Here is a 25,020-nt window from a genome sequence, read left to right as displayed (position 1 = left end):
TGCTATGGTTTGGGTTAGAACAGGTTGAGTGGTTTGGATTTAGTTTGGTTTGCTTTTGGATGGGGTGGGAATGGGTCGCTGCTGCTTTGATCCAGTTTGGTTTCCAGTGGATAGAGTTTGGTCTGGTTTGTTGCAAATGGTTTGAACCCATGGAGACTAAATGGTTCAGATCACATGGGTTTCAAGATCCCATTGCAAGGTTTGTTTTCTGTTTATTATTTTAAATTGATATTTTTTCAGCATGCTGTTTCATGAAATGCTACATTGGAGACCCTTCTAACAGGAAATTTCTTCTACCTGTAGGATTTCATTTTGATTATGTTTTCCACTGGACCGTTCTTAAGTATCAGCAGTCGCAAATGGCCGTTCCACCGCGCACTATGGTTGGTACAGTCCATGGATGAAAATTATTTTATGAAAATGATTTGTTATTTACAGGCTGCAGTAGCATGTCAAATCTCCCGGATAGTTCCTATGGCAAATAATAGGCTGTCAGGTGCGCATGTATTTTTATTTTTTATTGCTGTGATAATAGTTTTTTTTATTCCACCACTCCTGTCATAAACAATATGCATGTATATGATTCATGAGCACTGAGGATTGGATGTTTTCGTGCAAAATTGAGCTGGTACACCAATTGTCATAAACAAAATTATAGCAAACATTTTGGGATATGTTGACATGTTAGTAGCATGCAATGTCTTTTACTGGTTCTTCCATCTTGATTAGAAATACAACCAAATATTTTTTTATGATAACAATACCAACACAATTAGAAATACGTAACACCAATTAGAAGTACACCAATATTTTCAAACAATATGAAAGTTCTTTCAAGCCCTCACCCGTGGCTATTTTCAGAGTTATATGTGCTTCAGGCACTTCCTGCAGCTCGAGAAACTTTCCTCTTACTGCAATACCTCGGGGGAGGTCCTCCCCAAGGGTCGAGTTACTGATGTTATTTACTTCCAAAGATAGCTAACTTGTTCTTCTAAAATTTATATATCTTGGATTGTAGATAAACTGAGAACAAACAATATGAAAGTTGTTCTTTGGATGAAAATGTTATTGAATATATTCAACATTTTATATATGTTCATTTTCTATTGTATTACCTCTATACAGATTCATTATATGGTACAAAAACGGGCGCTTAAAAATTTATCTGAGCACATGCAAGACTAACTGTTTTTTGTGTTTTGCAGGCATTTAATCAATGGGGTTATTACCCTCTAATTTTGATCCGTTCATGGGCTTTTGCATCTATCAATCGACTTTATGACTTTACCAATCCCGGACACAAGATATTTTTGCTCTCCTTTCTTGATGTTGGGTTTGCTTGACTTATGGTGAGTATCTTGATGCTTGTGTATTTGATCCTAGATGTTACTAAAATACGGTGCCATAAACATAGGAAATTTGTGCATAAACTAAATCTGTTCACGTAGTGTGGTCATAATTAATAATTCCTCGTAGAGGGGCTTGAGTAAGAGGCTTCAACATGGCTTCACCTTTTCTTCTGTCCCCATAAATAATAAGCTCAATATTGGAGGGCTGCACTCTGTCCTTCCCACCTGGAGTTGTCGCATCATTGGACAGTCCCTATAGTTGATAGCAGTAGTTCTCCTCGTGGTGTTTCTGGATGCTGGTTGTTGTAGTTCCAGTGCCTGAGTAACACCTATCAGGCTCGGGTTCGACTCTCCGTGGGAGCGAATTAAAACAGGTTTGAAATAAAAAAAATATAAAAAAAAATAGGTTGGGGCTTCCGTGCTGATTTCGGTTAAAAAAATCATCATGCAATCTTGACCTCTTAAGTGCACATGTGGCTTATGTACTCTAAGCTTAGTTGAACTTTGTGCCCATTTATTTCCCTATAGTCAGTGAGTTATGCATAGAAGTATTTTAAATTTAATTGAAACTCTAGTATATTCCATCTTTTCATTGCTTTTTATTTCTTTTTCTGTGGATATCCTGATGCTTCCATTTTATCTAGGGCCTTTTCAATTCCATTGCTTATCAACTCTTCTGTGCGCCGAGCCATTACAGAAAGAATTGACACGTAAGTTATACTACCTTGCAACTTAATTTTTGCAACCATATCTTCCACCAGTGCTATGCATTTATTTTTACAGTAACCACTCTAGTCAGGCTGCAATTCAGAATATAGTTGGTAGCCATAAAGAATTTTATTTCCTAAACTTTCCAGATTCCTACCCGAGAGAATTAAAAGAAGCCTTCCTAGATTGTCAAGATTGAGAAGTCAACAGGAAAATGAACTGACTTCTCTCATTGTCAACTTGGGAGTTTGAGGCATACTTTTGGGTTCTAAAATTTGAAGGTTATACTACATTGATGTAGGAACAATTGTTCAGCATAGACAATCTGGTTCAGGTACACTTGGTTCCACTGGCCCCATTGCTGATTGTCTTTGACACTGTTGAGGTTCAGGTACACTTGGAGTTGGTTCCACTGGGTTTATTGCTGATTGTGTTTAGCACTGTTGGTGTGCTGAAGTTTAATTGTTGCATGGTATATAGGATGTTAGGAGATAGAAACACAATCCATCGACTCGAGTCTGGCTTCCTTTCTGGGCGCCTACAAATTAGACAACTTCACATACAAACCGGCGTCAGGTACGAGAGGAGGAATCCTCCTTCTCTGGGACGACACGGCAGTACATCTTCAAAACATAACCACTGGTCGATTCTCCATAACGGCAGAGGTCACCATTCGTCATTGCATGACCACCTTTACGCTCACTACGGTATACGGCCCGGCACGACGCCACGAAAAAGAAGCTTTTCTAAGACACATGCGGTCTCTGAAACCTTCTGACGACACCAAGTGGATAATCCTTGGGGATTTCAATTTAATCTACCGGGCAAGAGATAAAAATAATACGAACATCAACCGGCGGCTCATGAACAGCTTCAGAAACACCATCAACTACTGCGGCTTAAAGGAAATCAACTTGCAAAACAGGAAATACACGTGGAGTAACGAACGAAGGTCGCCAACTTTAGTCCGCCTGGACCAAGTCTTCTGCAACCAAAACTGGGACCTCCGTTTCGAAAACAGTCTGTTACACGCGTTATCATCATCCCACTCGGATCACTGCCCCCTGCTGCTAACTAACCATGCCGCTATACGCCGACCTGCAACCTTCAAATTCGAAAATTTCTGGATACGATTGCCGCATTTCCAAGAGATTGTTTCCACGGCCTGGAACACACCGACCCATCACACGGAACCTTTCCATAGACTGGGCCATAAACTTTATGTCACGTCGCAGGCGCTACGGCACTGGAGCAGATCAATGCTTCCAGATACATGTATGAAGATACACATGGCTCAGGAGGTGATTCTACGCCTAGACGAGGCCCAGGATACACGCGCGCTATCTTCGGCAGAAACACTACTACGGGGCAAACTGAAACAGAGGCTCATGGGGTGGACCGTCATAGAGAGAGCTAGGAAAAAGCAATGTTCCAGAGTCACTTATCTCAAAGAAGGAGATGCCAACACAAGATTTTTCCACCTTAAAGATAATGGCAGAAGAAGAAAAAACTACATTCAGAAGTTACGTCGCGACAACAACGGCTGGGCACTTACCCATAATGACAAACTACAGATTGTACAAGATCATTTCCAAAAGATCATGCAGGATCCGCCACGTAGGACGCTCGATCTAAACTGGCCAGCCCTTGCTATCCCGACAGTCGACCTGTCAATGCTCGACAACCCCTTCACTGAAGAGGAGATCCGACAGGCCGTCTCCCAGATGCCAAAAAACAAAGCGCCCGGACCAGACGGCTTCACAGGCCTTTTCTTCACCACCTGCTGGGAGATTATCAAATGTGACCTCATGGCGGCGATATCCTCCTTCTTTAACTCTCGCTGCACCGATCTCAACCTCCTCAATAAAGCCACAATTATTCTAATACCCAAAAAAGAAGGGGCGGAGTGCATCGCAGACTACAGGCCCATTAGTCTCATACATGCCATAGCGAAGATTATAACAAAGACCCTGGCTCTGCGCCTAGCTCCTCTCATGCACAAACTCGTCTCACCTTGCCAAAGTGCCTTCATAAAAGGACGAAGCATCCACGATAACTTCTTATACGTCCAGAACCTAGCACGCCGCTTCCACAGACGTAAGCAACCGACCTTGCTTATGAAACTTGATATATCCAAGGCTTTCGACTCGGTACGCTGGGACTACCTCCTCACCATGATGCAACACAGAGGCTTCCCACCAAAATGGAGAGACTGGATCGCGGCAATCCTCACCACGTCAACATCACGAGTCTCCCTTAATGGATTTCCGCTGGACCACATACAACATGGGAGAGGACTCCGCTAGGGCGACCCCCTATCGCCACTCCTCTTCATCCTTGCAATTGACCCACTACAGTACCTACTATCGGCTGCCACGGAGACGAAACTGCTTCAAAAACTCAACAACCGTGCAACAGTTATGAGAACATCCATGTACGCCGATGACGCCGTGATCTTTGTCAAACCTTCCACACGGGACATCACAAACTTGAAGACTCTCCTGCAAAAGTTCGGAGAAGCGACGGGGCTCAAAACGAACATCCAAAAAACGAGTGTCACACCGATCAGCTGCTCAAACGATACCTTCCAGGATCTGCTCAGTGACCTTCCGGTTGCAAGGAGGAACTTCCCGATAAAATACCTTGGCCTCCCTCTAACGGTCGAACGTCTACGTCGCATTGACTTCCAGCCTCTGATCGACAAGGTGGCGAGCAAACTCTCAAAATGGAAGGGCAGAAATCTCACGCAAGCTGGCAGACTATGTCTCACCAAATCTGTTCTATCCTCACAACCCATCTACACGCTGACGGCCCTCAGAACGCCCAAGGAGGTACTAGAGGACATTGATAAAATCAGAAAACGCTTCCTATGGGCGGGGGACAAAGAACTTACTGGAGGCAAATGCAAAATCAACTGGACGAGGACAACTCTTCCGAAAAAACACGGCGGCGTCGGAATCCTTGACCTTCACAAATTCGCAAGAGCGCTTCGACTGAGATGGCTATGGCATGCATGGGCTTCCCCAGATAAGACGTGGGTTGGAACCGAAACACCCTGTGACGACAAAGATAGACTTCTTTTCGCGGCATGTACGACGATCACAATCGGCAATGGAGCCAACACACGCTTCTGGCTAGATGCGTGGGTCGCAGGGAGACGCCCAAAGGACATCACTCCACATCTCTACGCGAAAACCAAAAGGAAAAAGAAAACAGTACGGGAGGCCTTCCACCATAGCAGCTGGATTAGAGATTTACAGCACAGAACAGGCTTCACAACCTCTCTTCTCCGCGAATTCGTCACATTATGGCCCCTAATCTAGCGATACCAGCTAAACCCGGACCAGGAGGACGCGATTACATGGAATTTCACCAACAGTGGTCAATACACCTCAGCTTCAGCATACAGGGCCCAACTACTAGGTAGCATCAAAACGCCAGATCTGGCAACAGTGTGGCAAGCTTGGGCACCGGCAAAATGCAAAATTTTTGCCTGGCTCATCCTCCAAAATAGGGTTTGGACTTCGGACAGATTAGCATAGCGGGGCTGGGACTATACTCCCACTTGCACCCTATGCCGCTGCACGATGGAGACGGCGTATCACCTCCTAGCTGAATGCAGATACACAAAACAGATCTGGAAACTCATAGGCCAATGGCTATCACAAGGTAACCTGCAACCGGAGCAATGGAAACACAGTACAAGGGCCATTGATTGGTGGCTCGGCATCACATCAACACCAGGGACCCCACGCAAAGCGTATAGAAGCCTAACCCTGCTGATTATGTGGGAGCTATGGAATGAGCGAAACTCACGCATCTTCCGCCACAAGGGCTCATCGACAACGCAACTAATGGCAAAAATAAAGTCCTCAGCGAATATGTGGATCACAGCGGGAGCGAGAGACCTAGCGGCCCTGCTACCGTAATCACAACGTTACGACTCCAAGCGCCGCTTTTTTTGTTTTCCCCCCTTCATTTTCCTTTCTCCTTTTCTTTTAATCCCTTGACCGCTCCGACGGTTGTATCTCCTCTATATCAATGAAATAGGCACACTCTCGTGCCCTTTCCGTTTCAAAAAAGTAAGGAGATAGAAACACTTGGTACATATTCTCATGTTCATCTGTAGCATATAGGCAAACCTTTGTCAGATTGGCATTCTTTTACTCTCCCTAGTCCCTACCCTGATGTATTTACTGAGAATTCGTTTCTTCAGTGTGCAAGTATAACCACGTTTGTACAATTCAACGCTCTTGTAAGAATTAAGGTAACACCATTGAATTGCAATTTTTAGTTCTTCTTTTGCCCCTCGTCATTTGTTCTGGTTCGTAACTTTGGTATATAATCACCCTTTCTGTTTTGGCGAGGGCATCAGCCTAGTAATCTTTTTGACTGATGATAAAATCTCCTGTACTGGATTGCAATCGAAGCACAACAACTTTACTGAAGATCAAGGGAAGAGCACAGAATGCTAACCGCCTGGATGGAGGAGCACGACACGTCAGTACCAGCTGCTGGAATCCATGCAGCTCTGAAACTTTGGGGCTGTGCCAACGTTAATGCAGTTCTACACTGTTACAATTTAGTATTTGCTTATTGCAGATCATCAAACTCTGCTCTCGCAAGGTGGTACATATATTTTACAAAGAAAAATCAAGAAGTTTAGTTGATATTTTGCAGGAGAGTACCCAAAGATCATTCGGAATCGTGAGCACTTCCTCAGGTTTACCAAAGAAACACCTGCCATTTGGAGCACCACTCACACCCGTCTCCATCAGATAATTCTACTTAAGCACACAATCGCCTCATGTCTCCATCGGCTAATTCTATTTAAGCAGAGCTAGGCTCTTGTAACCGATCATTACCTCCCAATCATTTGCTCTCCTCCCACTGCTGCTAGCTGCCTGCTCACAGCTGACAGCAACTGGCTCCATCCCCTCCCGTGCAAACATGGCGGCGGACCTCCCGGAGGTGGCAATGGCGGCCCTGTACATCGCCCTCGGCTGCCGCGAGGTCCTGAAGCCGGTGCTGGACTTCCTGGACAGGGCCGCCGCGCGCGGCCCCGTCCTCGACATGGCGGTCGCGGCGGTCCTCCTGACTCTCCCGACGGCCTACCTCTTCGTCGTCGGTGTCATCCTCCCCGTCGCCCTCCACGTCACCCTGCCGCCGGCCGCGCCCTTCTCCAGAGGGGCGTTCTGGCGGTCCGTTGTTCTGGGCTTCACACTGTTGCTTCTCTTCGTTGCCGTGCCTCTGGTGGCCTTTCTGTTCCTCACCGCGTAGCCGGCCGGCAAGGGAGGGAGTGCTTTGTTTTGGTGAGAGATTGGTGAGGATTATAGCTTAGAATAAGCTAAATCCAGGCATGATCCCCCTAAAACAAGCATCCAGAAAAGGTCAAAAGATACTACTCCCTATCGTTTTGGCTTTACGGAGGGAGTAGGTCCTATCTACTATGAGAAAATAAAGTGTCACGCCTCAGTTTTACGATGGCTGTGGCAGCTGATGCAAGATTCTGCGACGTGACACTGCGAGTCCATGGGCATTGTATTGGAGGCGAAATTCTCCGGCCGCCACTAGGCGCAAGCCGACATGTGGGCGACCATTCTGGTGAGCTGCAGTGGTGAGTGGTGAGTGGCTACTTGGCCAGGCTGCCCGCAGGAACAAAAGAGAACGGCCTGTAAATGAGGCCATCAAAGGCTTCTTCTGTATGCTAGAAGGCTAAGGTGAAGTTGTAATCTTGTAAACTGAATGTAAATTTGTAATGAAGAAGTTACTGCAATGTAAATCTCTCTGTTGTGAGATACCCTAACACAACGCTCGAACTTAAGCTCTTTTTTTTTCTCTCAAGCACTTTTGTCCTCTTTAAGAGACCCCATGAATTATAACTCGAGAGGAATAAAAAATCATACGCAGGCACCCGAGTGAAGTTATAATTTTAATACATCTTAGTCCTACCTTACCAGGGGCTGTAAAAAGAAAAACACGCTAGTAGTACACTACTCCTTTTTTCCAAATTACAAGTCATTCCAATTTTCCTGGAAAGTCAAAATATCTCAAGTTTGACTAAATTTATATAATAAAGTACTAACATTCATGATACCAAATAAGTACCATTAGTTTCTTTATTAAATATATTTTTATAGTGTATCTATTCGGTGCCATAAATCTTTGTGATCCTCTCTATAATTTTGATCAAATATAAAATGGTTTGACTCTCCAAAAAATTATAATTTGGAACGGAAGGAGTAGCTCGTATTTGAGCATCAACGACTTTAATCTCTGTTGGTCAAGGAGTAGTCACGTTGTTCACCTTCATCTTCAATTTGTTGCTAGAGATGTCAACGGGTGTTTAACTGTTATATGCCATTGTAGTAGTATGTATGCAATCTAGCTTCTCTCTACAATTGCACCATTATTTAACCACAAATTTGTGTTTCAAGTCTAACTTCGTCTCTCTCTTTTTAACCATTCTTTTGGTGTATCGTCGAGAGATAGAGATTGAGAGGAGAGTAGCGCGAGCTGGTTATGAATGGGTAAAAAGTAAATTCTTTCCATTTCCTTTGTCTTTTTTTTTTGTCTAGCATATGGGTATGGTTAACCGGTGGGTAGTTAGGTATAGGGCTGCTGGTTCTTTTAGTCTTAGTGGATTGGTGGCTTTCTTATCAAAAGCAATCTGATGATTTGGCTGTAGTTCTTTTCAGTTTGCATATTTTGAAGGGAACAGAATGATAGAATATTCAATAGAAAGGAAACATCATTGGTGCACGAGCTGTTGGAAGGAATGAGACAGACTGTTTGCTGCGGTCTAAAGCAGGGGCTGCCTGCTTGAGAAGCTGTTTTGTCCCTTGTTTCCATCATTAAATTTGGCCTGTGCTTGCAGCTCTCTTTTTTTTTCGTGAAGAAAAAGCATGAGAAAATCAAAGAACATATATACTGCATGTTATTGAAGGCCCCACTTCTCTTCTCCTTTTTTAATAAGTACTCCATTTGTCCCAAAATGCATGCTTTAAGCCTTCGAATTTTATCCCACAAAGCGTATTCTTTTAGCTCCTTGTAAATCTCATCTAATTAAAGCAACACTCACAACAATAAAAAAACGTATGGAAAAGTGCATAGAGCCAATCAAATGATCTATTGATACTATTTTTCTGATTCCAATGCATGTGCATTTATTCAGGATCCAGAAAACTAAATAGACAATACGATTTTCAATCACAATTAGTATCAGTTATTAGGAGCAACATGTAAATTTCTTACAACTATTAATGTTTGAAATTTTTTAAACGGACACTTATTTTGGGTTTTGGGACGGAGGGAGTAAGACAAAATTCTTTAGCCTTCTCTTACATAGTTACATAAAATGTTTTATAAATAATTTTCTTACACAATGCGGTCCATAATATTGCACTTGTGTGGTTATGAGGAACTAAGCAAAGAAAATCACAAAGAACAAGAGCAGTCCATAAGAAGAATGCATGATACAATGCGGCCTCAATGTGGTCCATGTGGATGCAAGCAGGGTGCCTATGTGCTATGATGGACCTCAAAACAATTGTTTCAAATCTTAAACTTCACCCTTTAACCCATTCACCATTTCAGAAATAATTATCTTTAAGCCTCGAAATTACATACCAAAGAATCATCTATCCATGGAGATTTATATCATAAGCAAAATGAAAACAATTGTGCAAAGATAATTCATCCTTTAGTCCTTTATGTCACATTGGCATGCCACAAACCGATCTTAGAATCCTGCAAAATGAAAAAAAAGTGCTTTTCAATTAGTACAAGTAAGAAAAGCAAGAACAAGTACAGGGGTTTCAGCCTTGGCTCCCACTCCAGCTAGGACAACTTTGTTATCACCCTAGCAAAAGATCTCCTCATGACCCTTTCTGTACAAGTGGTTTTTATTTTCCTCTTTTTTTTCTTGCACAGATGGCAATGATACTTCCCACTTGGTGGACTAAGAAGTCCGAAAATGTACATGATAAAAAGGCGCGGTCCCCGTATTTAAAAAGATAAAAAATGCATCGGCCATTGCTTGACCTGTTTCTTTAACTTGACCATTGGTTAAAGGCCAGCATCTTTCTGAGAAAAAAAGAGAAAGAATCTATCAGAACATCCGTGGAGCCGAGGAGGAGCTGCGTGGACGTGCGACCTTTTGTCCCCACGAAATCACATGATAGCACTTAGAAGTTTCTATTCTATGCTGTGCATGGCCTCCCGTTCCCCTGTCTCTGTCTCTCTCCTGGGACACGAAGTCCCATCAAGTGCAGGAGCCAGCTTGGGTGCGTTTGGAGTAAAGTTCAGTACCGTCACATTGAATGTTTAAATACTAATTAGAAGTATTAAATATAGATTAATTACAAAATTCAATTACATAAACGAAGGCTAATTCGCGAGACGAATCTATTAAACCTTATTAGTCCATGATTTGACCATGTGGTGCTACAGTAACTAATTATGAATTAATTAGGCATAATAGATTCATCTCGCGAATTAACCACGGTTTATGCAGTTAGTTTTATAACTAGTTCACGTTTAATCCTTCTTATTGGTATCAAATATCCGATGTAACCCGAACTAAAAATTAGTCCATGGATCCAAAACACCACCCTGTACCATTTGGCACCTGTTGACGTTACACATAACAACACGACAAAGAAGAATATGCGAGATAGAAAGCTGAAAGCACTACCACTCGGCTAAGGAGTTAACGGTAGCGAAGGTGTGAGGGGGAGAAAAGGAGAGAAGGAAGTGCAGAATGGAGGTGGAAAGGAACTCTCGAAGAGTTTGGAATTGGAAGACACATGCGCCCGGGGGATGCAAGAAAAGCTCCACCGACCACCAAGTCTGAAGATACAATTGCAGGTATTATTATAACATTATCATAGCATTGTTGTAGGTGCAGCGAAGCTTAGTGAAGTGTAAATAAAAATATCTCCATAACGAGCCTGTATTAGTGAGCATTAATTTATATAATTAGGGGGTGTTGGGAAGACAGGGCTAAACTTTAGCCCCTGTCACGTCGGACGTTTGGACACTAATTAGAAGTATTAAATATAGGCTAATTATAAAACTAATTGCATAACCCCAAGGCTAAATTGCGAGACGAATTTATTAAGCCTAATTAGTCCATGATTTGACAATGCGGTGCTACGGTAACCATTCGCTAATGATGGATTAATTAGGCTTAATAGATTCGTCTCGCGATTTAGCCTAAGAATTCTGCTATTAGTTTTGTAATTAGCTCATGTTTAGTCCTCCTAATTAGCATCCAAACATCCGATGTGACAGGGTTAAAGTTTAGCTCCTATCTCCCAAACACCTCCTTAGTCTTACAGCCCCAACACATCTATCAAGAAGTGAGAGCCGAAGGTGACCAGCTAAACTTTAGCTACAGCTAATCCAGCTAAGGGGGTGTTTCCAACACATCTATCAAGAAGTGAGAGCCGAAGGTGACCAGCTAAACTTTAGCTACAGCTAATCCAACTTTAGCAGTGTCACATCGGATGTTCGATGCTATTTAGGAGGACTAAATATGAGCTAATTATAAAACTAATTGCAGAACCCTATGCTAATTCGCGAGACGAATCTATTAAGCCTAATTAATCCATCATTAGCAACCTATTTAATCCATCATTAGCAAATAGTTACTGTAGTACCACATTATCAAATCACGGACTAATTAGGCTTAATAGATTTGTCTTGCGAATTAGACTCTATCTGTGCAATTAGTTTTGTAATTAGCCTATATTTAATAGTCCTAATTAGCATCCAAACATCCGATGTAACATGTGCGGGTGTATCCCAACACCCCCTAAACCAGCTAAGGACGAAATTACCCTCCACCTTGGGAAACTCCCAGGTCCAAGCAGCGGGGGATCGAGGCGTGAGGTCGTCCGTGCCGCCGCCGTACACCCCGGCGGCGCCCACCCCGCCGGCTCCCGCCGCGCCGCCGCCGGGCTCCCCATCAGTCCCGGCCACCGCCATCCCCGCCGCGTTCCCGCTTCGCGCCGTCCTCCTCCTCTCCGGCCACATCCTCCGCGCCATGTCGTCGGCCGCCAGCCACCAACGCCGTCCGCGCCACCGCAGGCCTCCCCCACCCGCCACCGCCTTCCCCCCTAGCTCGACCCGGGCCACCGCCGCGCGCCGCCGGCCCGGGGCTCGTCGCCCCCCTCGCACGCCCCGGCGCGGATGGGCGGGAGGCGGCACACGCCCGCCAGCTCCGACAGGCTCTGCACGCCGATGGCGCTCCTGGCGCTGTCGAAGTAGACGGCGGCAGAGCAGGAGTAGCGGCTGGCGTCGGTGACAAGGAACTCGGAGCGGACGAACGTGAGGTCGGACGGGCGCAGGTCGCTCCACCGCTGCTGCGCCGCGGGGGCCATCTCGCCCTCGCACCCGCGGCGCAGCAAAAAATAGTTTCGAGACCTCCTAAGAAACAAAAAATAAGATATTTAGACGACGTTAGACCGGCCTCAATACTGATTTCATTCTTAATGAATGAGGTGACTTGAAGACAAAAGTGGTAATGAAACTACCACTTAAAAATGCCATTAAATTGGCACCAGCCTAGCCCAAAAGTCTTTGTAACCAACTTAATGGCATAAAAATGTTGTTGAAATATCATCATGTTATGTCACTAGTCCCATGCATATTTGGTTTGAATTTGATTTCCGAAATCTGACGTGTGCGTAGAATTTTGCAAAGCCATTCCAATCTCAAATTTGACGTGTGTTCTTTAGTGATTTTTTTGGGTTAAAATCGTATACTCCTCTAGATGTCCAATTTGGCTTTGCAAGGCCATTCCAATCCTAAATTTGGCTTGGCTTGGTTTGTGATAAATGCCCACTTCAGCTCGAGTTTCGATGGTTTAACATTCACCAGGTACTTTTTTAGATAATGATGTCAAAAGGAGTATCTCCTCTGGATTTCCAAAACCAATCATCCAAGTTTTTAAGGCCGGAGTGGGAGGTCAAACCGTGCGCTTGGTGCCGCAGTGGCATGTGCACAGGAGAGCGAGGACGGGCCGTGGACTGGACTGGACTGGTGGGGCAGCGCGGCGCGGCAGTGGCGAGCCGCGAGCCCGGTGGAGCCTGTGCCGCGGTCGACACGAGCCCGCTGCGCTTTTGCCAGGACGAGCTGCTGGGCGCACTAGTGGCCCGTGCCGGGCCGGCCGTGCGACGGCCGGACGGAGCCGGAGCCCCACACACGGCCCACTGTGTGTGCGCGCGCTCGTCGCTGCTACTAGCAGTCTAGCCTGCTAGTAGCTACTACGTGCTCGCGCACAGCATACTGTTGGGCGTTGGCCCGTACCGTCCGCCGTCCGGTGCTGGACCGCGCCAACGGCCCGGCGCCCCTGTGTCCATGTGTTGGCACCACCACCCCGAAACTGCGGGGTGTTTGACCGCTCCGGTGACATCGAATGTTTGGATATTAATTAGGAATATTAAACATAGGCTAATTATAAAATTAATTTCACAGCCTCTAGGCTAAATCGCGAGACGAATCCATTAAGCCTAATTAGTCCATGATTTGACAATATGATGCTACAATAAACATTCGCTAATGATGGATTAATTAGGCTTAATGGATTAGTCTCGCGATTTAGCCTAGGGGTTCTGCAATTAGTTTTGTAATTAGGTCATGTTTAGTCCTCCTAATTAGTATTCGAATATCCGATGTGACACGGACTAAACTTTAGCTCCAGGATCCAAACACCCCCCTGCAAATGCCCTAGCTGCCCGTACTCCGTGGTTGGTACACCGTACAATGCAAGCAATGGTGCTACATTCAATGATCCTGTAGGTGTTGTACAGTATTTCGTACGCATAAACCCTTACCGTACATTTTCGTCCAACACCCCTATCTCGCTTGCCATCCTTCACCTCCCACTTGCCAAAGTTGACAAGTCAAAGTGTGGATCCCACGCGCAGTAATTGATAGAATGGAGAGTGCAAAATGGAGATGCTGTAATACAAAATAGAGAGGTTGTTGGAGTGGATGGAGAGTGCGGATTTTTAGAGAGAAAAATAGATGTTGGGATTTGGAGAGTGGAAAATGAATAGTCTGCTGGAATGAGCAACGAAATCTTTTTACCAACTTGATTATAGAGTTAAATAGAGAGTTAAAAATAGGTAGCTTGTTGGAGATACTGTCAGGCCCCAATTTTGTCATTAGGCCTGGAGGAAGAACGGAACACGGGGCCACCAAGCATGGGATGCTCCTGTTGGGTGTGCAAGACTATTTTTTTTTTTTTGAAAAGTAGGGTGTGCAAGACTATCAATCATTCGGCACGTTGTAATGGGGAACTTTAATAGTGCAACCTAGATTTGTTTTTCATTTCCTTAAGCTCAATCTCAAATACTGGACGTCCTTGGTCCTTTTTTTCGTAATGTACACAAGCTGAGCTGCCAAGTGACAAGTGACAAGGTAGTAGTGCCTATTGGGCCTGTCATAGACTCATAGTGCCTTACTAATAACAACCAACAAACAGGTCCGTTGTGCTGCAAGCCTGCAAATACGTGATTTGTTTCGTCTCAATCCTTCCGAGTTTTTTAGCACTTCGATAGGAGTAAGATCTTCTGCAAATAATTTAAGGTTTAAGCATATGTTCTAGAATTATTTAATTATCTATGTGCGCCAAAAAATTATTTAGGGCCTACTCAATTCCGTTTTCCTTTGCTTCAGTTTCTCCTTTTCTTTTTCTTTATTTTTTCTCGGGCCAAACCCCAGCCGGGCTAATTCCGGCCTTCAAAACCACCGACACCCGCCCTGGGTCGAAATCCACATCAGCCCAAATTACTCTCCACCGCCTTGCTTGGGACACGGCCCACGCCGGCCCCCTCCGCCCGAGGGGGTGACGACAGAGGCGCCCCGGCTAAAGGCGCCACCGTCTCGCTCCTTCTCAGTCACCGACAGGTCGGCCCGTTCCGTCAGCCTCTCTCTCACACACAGCTTGTACTCCCGTCGTTACCCGTTGTCGTCGGAGGGGCTCGGCAACCGGGAAGAAGATTCCCATTTAATGCACTGCCCTGGTGGGCCCGAGGAATGCCACACCGGAGTGATGCCAGGGCCATCTGATGGCATTTATGTCGCAGTTGATCAACACCTATCTCAAGACAAAAACAGTAACCTAGGCCCGACCCGAAAATGGCTGTATAACCAGCATCATCCTCTTTGTCCCCTCCGTTCCCATCACCACTCGTCCATTCCCGCACCTGCTGCGAGCTCGATCAGTAGCTCCATTTCCCGTTGCAGGTTCATATCGCCACCACCTCACGCTCACGCCTGCCAGCAGCGCAGCTCAGCAGCCTGCTCAGTTCCTGCGAGCATGGCGACCGCCCACCCCGACCTATCCAGGGGTTCTCCCTCCGCGTCGCCATCGGCATGTGAATGTTCCTCAAGCCGCTCCTCGAATTCCTGGAGCGGTCCCCCGCGCGCAGCCCCGAGCGTGCACGCGGCGGCCTGGAGGTACGTCGCGTTGGGCGTCATCCTGGTCTGCGTGCTGCTCGTCTTCATCGAGGTGTTTTGGTGGTGTTCTTCCTCTACGCCACTGATGACAAATAAGCTAGTCAGGCAACACTGTTTGTTGGCCCTGGTGGTGTTGCTACTAGCTAGCTTGCGGTAAACTAGCTAATTCTCGGCTCATTTCCTCGAATCCAAATAGCCAAAAAGGGAAGACTAGATACTAAAATAAAACGCAATGCCTAATGCCTTGGATTTGCAAGAAAGGGGGGAATGTGGCAGCTTAGGCTTCAGGCTCCTACGGTGCCCTGCCCGGTTTTCCCCTGCAGGTTTCGAGGTGATGTGCTTCAAGGTAGGGGTAGGAGTACTTCAAGTTAACCATTAGCTCCAAGAGTCCCATGGACATGCTCCGGCGAAGCGGAATGGATTTGTGGAGGACCACTCCGGCGATCCGACGGTGGCGTCCATGGTTGTCAGTTCCTAGCTTTCTTATTAGTCCTGCACGAAGAACAGAGCAACGGGAAAACAAGCCATGAGCTTCTGCTTCTCCTGACTAGGTATCAATTAATCAGCGCAAACTGTAATGGAGAAGTTTAATAGTGCAATCTAGATTTGTTTTCCTTTTCTTGAGGTGGAACTCAATCTTAAATTACCGGATGTGTATGCTTCGTGATGTACACAACGGAGAAAGGGAGAAGTAACGGGCGCGTGTCCCCAAATACAGACAGTGACACGGGCTCACAAGTTAGAGAAACAAAGCAAAACGGTGATGTGGGGAGAACCTGGAGCACCAGATCGCCATCCAACGGCCAAAAAAAATTGTGCCTCAAATCACACGAGCTTTTACCTTTCTATTTGCTGAGTGAGCCGCCATCTGTGACGTGGCGCTGCTAGCGCCAACCACTTGTGCGATGCGACAAGACACAGAGCACGAACTCGTTCCTCGTTCCTCGTTCAAGACCAGGCGCCGACCGGTGGTAGTCAGCGCTGGATAGCAATCTTGGGTCTTGGTCTTCTTTGCCTTTTTTTTTTCTAGCCTATATAGCGGCGCTGCCTCACTTCGGCAACTCGCAACTCCTCCGCTACCACCGGCCCTTGCCTACCCGTGGTCTGGACTCTGGAGCGGAGTAGAGCAGATAACGACAAGTCGGCAACCACAAAGCGGTGCGAGCAAGAGATCGAGCTGATCGAGTTCTTGCACGAGCTTACTTCGAGGCAGGAGTACTCACCATCTACTCTCTGGTCCGGTCTCTCCTCGTTGGCTCGTTCTAGTTTTTCTTTCAAATAAAAATTGAGGCCGCCTCTCCCTCCTCTTCCCCGTCGCTAACGATCTGTTCTCACCGCCTGTTGGATCTCCCGGTGCTCTCAGGGGAGGAGCTGATGGCTGAGCTCAACGACGCCCCCCGGTTCGCGCTCTGCGTGGCGCTCGGCGTCTCCTACATCATCAAGCCGCTGCTCGAGTTCCTCGAGGGCGCCACGCCGCTCGGCCCCGTCCTGCACGCCGCGGTCGGCGTCGTCCTCGTGGCTCTCCCGTTCGCCTACCTCATGAGCATCGTGCTCCTTCAGCTCCGGCTCGCACCGGTGCAGGCCCTGCCACCGGACCCGGCGCCGGCCAGGCGGTTCGCCTGCCTCGCCTGCACCATGGTGGCCGCGGTGCTTGTCGTGCTCGCCGTGCCTCTTATCGCGCTCTGGTTTCTCGCTGGAGGTGGTCTGTGAGCTAGGTGAGCCAACGCAAGTCTCTGGAGGAGGTAAGCCACTGCAATTGGTTCTCCTTCTCCTTCCAGATCTATATGCCGTGGGTATATTTACAGTGCTATCCTGACCATTTGTGCGCGCGCGCGTGCGTGCGTGCGTGTTTTTTTTGAAGGAACTATATTCCTGACCAGGAATCCTAGTTCAGTGTGCCGCAGCAGCTGCAAATGACTCATCGCACGGATGAAGCGAAGGGAGGTGGCGACGCAGTCCTGTTTGGCCAGATGAACCAATCAAATTACTACTAGTTGTAGCTTTGTTGTGAGGTTATGAGCTAGCGAGTTGCCTATTATGGTACCTGTGTAAGCTATTCACGATGTACAAAAATTCACCATTCCATTCATTGAGTTTTTTCTCTTTCTCTAAGTGCCTTGTTTGGTCTGGATCGGGCGAAATTGCAGCTGTAACGTACGTAATGCTGTATGTATATATACACAAATTGGAGAAGAATTTTCTTTCTTCCTTTCACTTTTGTACAATCAGTCATTTCTTCTTTTTTATTAATATATAATCAGTAGGAGATTACCCCTCCCGTTTCATAAATTCTTTTTCTATAGTTCACTTTAGCCTCTGTTTCAACCTTTTTGGTTTTCATAGTTTCTATTTCCCTTTTGTGCTCATATCCATAAGCAAAATACTTGTTCTATTTTATTCACGACGGAGTATGTTGCGTTTCTTGTGCACATGATCTGCCTGGTTCTGAGTCTCCTTTTGGCTGAATTTTGGGTGTGTTTATTAGAGATGGTTTTGTTAGATCCGAAATCAATCAAATGCTAATTTGTGCCATTTCTTTTCAACGGTCAAAGATGAGCGGCGCGCACCATGCCAACATAAACAAACGGAGCAACAAAGGTTGATAGGAAGGGCTGGCGCCTGCCGGTCGTTACTTTTCAAAGAGGGGAGCTGCAAGCAAAACAGCCCATTGGCGCACGCCCCCGTTCGTTCCAAAAGATATTTGGGCATGGGAGGTGCAGATGATGGTATAATCTCACGTCCCCTTGTGCGGAAGCCGACGCTTGGCAACTTGCCGCGTCATATGAGCACGACGCGGCGCGCCTGAAACCGGGCATTTCGCTTGCATTATTCTTATCTCGCGTGATGCCGCTAATTCCATATCATCCTTCTTCAACCTTGACGACACTAATTCGTTATGAGAGAAAAATACTGTTGATGACTAATAAATCGACTTCCAAACTCGCGCCAGTTAACTAGTCTTGCAGCCGGCAGGTTAGTCCTGGACGAGTGGACCAGTTAACTAGGCTTGCAGTCTCGTGGACGCGGCGGTAAATTTTCTGTCCTGCATTATATATTGGCCCGCCTGGCGGCCTACCGCTGCCGCCTCCCTTCCTTGCCTCCTCTGCTTTTCTCCTCCGTTTCCGCTCACACAACGGCAACAGCAAGCGCGGCTCGAAGAGGAGAGCCACTCCATCGTCCATCCATCGAGCTCTCAGGTGATCTCATCTTCTCCATGACTCCAACCTCCACCTCTCTCTCGAGTTCTTGCCTCAATTCTTACTGTGACACAGCATCTTCGTGCTAGGCGGCTTTCTTCCTCTTGACGCACCGCTCCCGGCCCGCGCCCCGTACCACGGCACCGGCGGCCTCGCTCTTCCCCCGACTTCCGAATCCGCACCGCTTCTTCCGTTCCCATCAGAGATGGCTTCCGTCGCCGGCGCCGCCAAGTTCGCGCTCGCCGTCGCGCTCGGCTGCGCCTACATCCTCACCCCGATCCTCGACTTCCTCGACGGGGTCTCGCCGCGCAGCGCCGTCCTCGACGCGGCCGTCGCCGTCGTCCTTGTCACCCTCCCGATCACCTACCTCCTCGGCGTGATCCTAGTCTTTCTCCACGTGACCCCGGCGCCGCCCATGCCACCGGGGACCCCCAGGCAGCTCGCTGGCCTGGCCTGCACCTTTGCGTCCACCTTGCTCGCAGTGCTCGCCGTGCCACTCGTCGCGTTCATGTTCCTCGCTGGCGCCGTAGGCAGTGGCTGCTCGCCGCCGGGATGCGGCCAGAGGTGAGACGGCGATTACATCGGCAAAGGCAGACAACAAAACCGTGCACCGACCAAATTAAGCTATGTGGAGATGACTCACTGCGACATTTTCTCCTTTCATCCCGGCGGCGAGCTAGATTCGCCATGATATCTCTGTAGATCCTTGCCAATTTTATCATATACTTTTTTCCAGGATAGTTCTTGACCACGAATCCTTCAATCCAGCTAGAGCTAAGTGAGACTGGTCTATGGAGTCGTTGGAATCTTCCACCACACGCCCAGGATACGGCCACACCTGGACAGTCCCAGTTCCTGTTCCAGTTACAACACAGAGGTGTCGACGCTCCGGCGGGTGTTCAGCTACCGAACTCGGTGTCCTGCTTGGCCTGATGAAGAAGTCGAAGAGCACCTGTTTGGATAAGCATGCTGTAGACTCGCAGTTAACTAAGCTGTAACCTCTGTATGACGTATGGTGTATAGTATTTTGTCTCACCATTTCTAGTCGAGTTTGAGTTACCTACCCTGCAGCTTTATCTTGCCTTCTTTCCCAAAATTTAGCTGTGTCACGCGCTGGAGATGGAGGTAGATTTTCAAATTCCAAAATAAATACAGTAAAATAGTAGCAGCAACCGTGCAATTTCAGCTGTCAAAGACGATAAAATAAAATGGCGACGGGGGCGTTTGGTTCCTTTGCTTATTTTAGCACATGTCACATCGAATATTTAGATACTAATTAGAAATATTAAACGTAGACTATTTACAAAATCCATTACACAGATGGAGGCTAAACATTTGATGTGACAGGTATTAAAAATAAGAAGGGAAACAAACACCCCTAATGCGCTAGAGGAGGTGGTTCAATGGTTGAATAAACGGAAGGGAAGCGCTACAAGCAAACAGCCGATTGGCAAGTGTTCACACTGTCACGCCTCGTTCGGGGTCCACGCATGCTTTTTCATTGGAACGGAGCGGTGAGACGACGATCCAGTTTGATCAAGTCCCCCTAAGTGCTCCAAGATAAGATTAGCCAGCCTTAAGGGGCAAGGAACGCGTAAAATTGTTCTCCTTGGGCTGTAGAAACAGGGGAGGTTGACGTGCCCCCTACCGTCCCAACAAGCTCTGATTATTATTACTATTATTATGATGGTGACAACGCTTGTGCCAAAACTTGGCAGAATTCGCAACAATTTTATGAAAAGCTCAAGTGACGTGCCAAATCAGGACGCTGATTCCTCGTCTCGTCTACGGCTCAGCGTTGCAGCTGGATATCCTAATTTAAAAGCTCAGTAACTCCTAAAATGGAAAGGTTTTTTTGGTCTTCGAGCATAAGGAGCTACTCCTATTTAGAACTTACTACCTTCGTTCCAAATTACTATTCATTTTGATTTTTCTATATACATAGCAAAATGCTATGTAGGTAGTCCTAAATTACTATTCATTTTGATTTTTCTATATACATAACTTTTACTATGCACCTACATATATATATTAGTTATGTACCTATATATTAGTTATGTACCTAGAAAAATCAAAATGAATAGGAAATTAGGACGAGTAGAAGGTAACTCGGTGGAAGAGATGAGCACCAAGGCATGGGTTCGGTGGAGATGTCACAAACCGGAAAAGGTGCGTGCTAGCTGGTTCTGCATGGTTGGGGAAGTCGAAAATTGATGCATGCCACCAATCTTACTATTACTATTGACACATGGTTTAAGGTTCATTTTAGAGCATCTACGTTAGTCCTTAGAGGTTACAAGACATGCTAGAAAAACAGGATGAATTGTAGAAATTTTCACAAAACAAAGAAAAAAAGGATGAATTGTAGAAATTTTCACAAAACAATCTGGTAGACTCTAAAGAGAACTGAATTATTGGCCACTCATAATATAACTACCATGAACAAAAAAATGAATCCCTTACAAAAAAGAAGAATGATGATCTTAGGATTGAGATCGTAGACACATGGATGATGGAGGCAAAGGACAATAAAAAATTGGTCATAGGATTGAGATCGTAGGCACATGAACGGAGGATGAAGGAAAAAATGATGGCCATATGATTGAGATAGTAAGGGGTTGAGATGCATCGACGGGAAAAAAAAACCATTTTTTTCATGCAACTGAAAAGTAACATCTCCCAAAAAATGTTAGACTTGAAAAATAGATACAGAGTAACAAGGCACACCTGTATCGATGAGTCGAGGACAACCGCATACCAAAGTTCACTGGAATTTCGTCCTTGAAATTGTGCCGCCTCCTCTTTTCCCTTAAATTGAGCCATGGATAACTGGATCATACTAGCTGTGCAGGTGCAGCCTCTCCCCCACAACGGAGACGAAGTACGTTGCACCATTTGTCCATTCTTGACTGTCCTGCGTGCAGCAAGTGCAAGCCCATCCATGCACGCTCGATGGTACTAGCTGAAGACGAAGGCATTGGTTCATTCCCAAAGCAGTTACTTCACCTGTTCCATGATCATCCCTGCTGACTGCAGCCTTGAGCGTATTCTGTGACCTGCTCTGTCCGACGCTCCCGATGAACTAGTCAAGCAGACGCGCCGATGGGATCACCAATCCAAGCTCTCCGGGGTTTTTGCACCTGATGGTTGTCAACTAGATCCTCGTAAGCTCGTGCACCTCTGCCGTAACCGAAGGTGATGGCTTGCTTTGGAGAATTGGAGCGAGCAAGTCTGAGCGACATGCCTGGCTGCACACATAGTGCACGAATCCTGCTTCCCATTGAACAGGACATGTATGATCGACATGGCGCGTCGATCGACAGAAGAGTGTGGTTTATATAAGGCAGGAAAATAAGCGGGATGAGCGCAGTCTGATGCGTCTTCCCTATCGGGATTCAACGACGGGAAGTTTCTGCAAGCATTTTTGAGGCCGCCGAGTGTTACTTTAATCTCTCGCGAAAATTCGACGAACTTGCGCCCGAGCAATGGCGAGATTGTTCCGTGCTCGAATGGAACTCCGACAAGTCTTTGCCTTGTTGCTATCAACCGGGATTAGGTGGAGATCCTCGTGTAATCCGTCTAGGATGAGGAGGTGGTCACACCGGCCAAGACGACCCCATGGATGGCATCGGTTCGCACTCCACAGTTCACAACAAAGGCCAGAGCTCGGACTAGGCAGGCGGTTTGATGGTTTGGCACGCGCCTGTGACAGCGTGTCGTAAGGAATTCCGGCAGAGCGGATCATATTCCTTGGAGATTGCCTTGGTCAGCACGGAAGATGAGATCAACATGGCTGTCGTTGTCCTGCTAAAAGTGGGGATACGTATACGGTAATAAATCTGAAGAAAAGAACTTTAGCGGTAGAAGAACGTCATCGACAGGCGAAGGTAATCGGCAGGTCAATTCGTACCAGCGACCATATGAAGGCATATGAGGATGGATTTGTTTAATAGATTCGTCTCGCGAATTAGTCAGGACTTCTACAATTAGTTTTATAATTAGATCATATTTAATCCTTCTAATTAGCATCCAAATATTCAAGGTGATAAAAGCTAAACTTTAGCTCGAGGATCCATACAAGTCCAAAAGCACACGAGGAAAAGTTTTACCAATTGGAGCATGTCTGACGGTAACATATCAAGTAAGCAGCGCCCGGTTATAGTCCCAGTTTATGAACATGATTGGAGTACCAGGGGCAGCGTGTACGGTCGCTGGCTCGTCGGCCCTCAGCTTTGGCGTACGTGGCACAGAGTCCCATTGGTGGACACTCCCACTCCCGCCAAGGTCGCGTCGCGCACATCACATGACACCCCGACGAAGAAGTACTCGGTCGTGGAAGCGTTCGCCCCGTTACCGTGAGGATTGGCATGAGATGTTTAGTGCACTGATTAGGGGTGTAGGGATCATTAACAACTGCTAGTGGTAGTAACCCTGGGAGGGATGCGGGCCCAAGGATGTTGAATCTTCATTAGACAACGAAATACTCTGCATTTCTAAATTAGCTTTGTTGGCAAGAACTATCCTGGCACAATGACAAGATGGTTCACGTTCAGTGGATCCCGTTAAACAATTGCGCTCAAACATGGTCCAGATTTCGGCGCCTGCATGTGTCCATGGTGCTTGCGCTTTCTCCCAGTCCCAGCTCTCCTGTCCCGCTCCTCCACTCGCTTTCCTTTCTCCAAAACAAATCACCCCGCGACCCCGTGCGTGGCGCTGTTACAAGAACTTAATAGCGTGGATGAAGGAAACAAAGTGTGATCCCAAGATCATTAGCACTTTTCCGCACAAGAAACCGTAGCACCGGTAAGCTTTCAGCGTACCAAACTTTTTCGCAGGACTGGCCGTCGCGCAGCCACGGCACGGAAAAATGTTCCAATGGAATGTCCGCCCAAGAGGTTCCGTGCTTGAACGAAACTCAACTCGGGGAAGAAGCCTTGACCGACCGATCGATTTTCTGATGCCGTCAGGTACATGGTGAAGGCTTTCGTGCATGATGATGCGCGTGACTGTGAGTCTGCAGCAGGGTGGATCGGGGAACTGGGGAGTCAGGTGCCTGTTCTTGGTTGACCGGCAAAACCAACAAGAATGGAGAATTCAGAGGTACTGGCATTCTCGGCCAAAAAAATCGACACAAAACAAGGATTCGTGTGCTCCCGTTACCCCGAGGACGGTGACGATCCGATGGCATTAGCAGCTGACGTTTACGGACAGCTTGTGTGGCAAGGCTGTAGGCTGTAGCCCACAAAGACACGGTTCCACCATTGGTGGTGGATGCGCCGGCCAAGCAATTTTCAATTGCAGGCAGAACGTGTGACGGGTCGTCCAATGGCTATGAGGACATGATGAGGTGATTACTGATTGATTAGGCTATTAGGCTTGTGGAATCGACCATTATCCTGAGGGCAGCGAATAGCAGGGCATTTTGACAGCTTCTTCTTGTTGAAAAGGAAGACGGATTTCCATCATCCCAGAGGCGGGGTGTAAATGTTGACTCTTCCCACGACAAAATAATGCAAAGAAGTTGATTAAGGCTTAATCTAGAGGCATGGTTATGTAGGATTCAACGTGTTGCGTTTAAACAATGGCGCCTTTTTTTTTGTTTGGGGTTAAGATTTCAGAGATTGCACGCTGTGCTTTTGAGGTGGTTCCCTACTTCCCTTGTCCCATTCGCCCAGATTTTTGTGGCGCCATTTTCCTCTCACGAGCTCGTGGTCATCGGTCATGGACGCTGCACTGTCCCTCCTCCCTATCCAGCTGTCCTGCACTCTCTCCCTCGTCCCTCCCCACGGGAACAAGTCGACACACGGCAAGCATACGCCGCGCATACGTGGCTGGTAGCAAGTAGCAACCTGTCAGGAGACAGGAGGACCAAGTGTGCTCTGTACTTGAGCTGGCGGCCCTGAGCCGTGAACATTGGCCGGCACATTTTCTCTCTTTTTGAAAGCCACGACCAATGAGAATGAGTGGGTGTTAATTCCTGTCACATCGCAATATTTAGATACTAATTAAAAGTATTAATTATAGATTAATTAGAAAATCAATTGCATAGATGGAGGCTAATTTGCGAGATGAATCTATTAAGCCTAATTAATCCATAATTTGACAATACGATACTCTGGTAAATATGTGCTAATGATGGATTAATTAGGCTTATTCGATCATTATATGGAGAAGCAGTCTGAGTCAGATACCACAAGTATCTTGGCAATATCCGGGGCTGATCTGAATCATCCCAACCTCCTTGACTTGTGCTCCCAGTAATCTCGAATCCTGAGGCCCACACGTTTTGGATCGCC

The 25,020-nt window shown here is 46.7% G+C and overlaps 2 protein-coding genes and 1 long non-coding RNA gene across 4 annotated transcripts; 2 read left to right on the top strand and 1 right to left on the bottom strand.

The window, feature by feature from the left end:
* The first annotated feature begins 166 nt into the window (after window positions 1-166).
* LOC111256933 lies at window positions 167-2,552 on the top strand. Its single transcript, XR_002677189.1, has 5 exons — window positions 167-199; window positions 304-496; window positions 1,206-1,349; window positions 1,994-2,059; window positions 2,207-2,552. It is a non-coding gene; the product is annotated as an uncharacterized LOC111256933 (long non-coding RNA).
* Window positions 2,553-10,636: 8,084 nt separating this feature from the next.
* On the bottom strand, window positions 10,637-12,135 carry LOC105914172. The gene is made up of 2 exons (XM_012845169.2): window positions 11,907-12,135; window positions 10,637-10,907 (listed from the first exon to the last, which is right to left on the bottom strand). Exons 1-2 carry the CDS (start codon window positions 12,105-12,107, stop codon window positions 10,749-10,751), a joined length of 360 nt encoding a protein of 119 aa, XP_012700623.1. The 5' UTR covers window positions 12,108-12,135; the 3' UTR covers window positions 10,637-10,748.
* Window positions 12,136-17,954: 5,819 nt separating this feature from the next.
* LOC101777703 lies at window positions 17,955-19,768 on the top strand. 2 transcript variants are annotated; one of them, XM_004964513.2, is made up of 2 exons: window positions 17,955-18,724; window positions 18,800-19,768. In XM_004964513.2, exon 2 carries the CDS (start codon window positions 18,930-18,932, stop codon window positions 19,290-19,292), a length of 363 nt encoding a protein of 120 aa, XP_004964570.1. In that variant the 5' UTR covers window positions 17,955-18,724; window positions 18,800-18,929; the 3' UTR covers window positions 19,293-19,768. The 2 variants fall into 2 exon arrangements, with proteins under 2 accessions (XP_004964570.1, XP_022681412.1); XM_022825677.1 differs by having other exon boundaries at window positions 17,959-18,724; window positions 18,814-19,768.
* The last annotated feature ends 5,252 nt before the right edge of the window (window positions 19,769-25,020 follow it).

The sequence above is a fragment of the Setaria italica genome, chromosome IV, assembly GCF_000263155.2.
Source record: "Setaria italica strain Yugu1 chromosome IV, Setaria_italica_v2.0, whole genome shotgun sequence".
In the NCBI taxonomy this organism is placed as follows: domain Eukaryota; kingdom Viridiplantae; phylum Streptophyta; class Magnoliopsida; order Poales; family Poaceae; genus Setaria; species Setaria italica.
The sequence above is the reverse complement of the archived record's forward strand: the minus strand, read 5'-3'. Positions and strand labels throughout refer to the sequence as shown.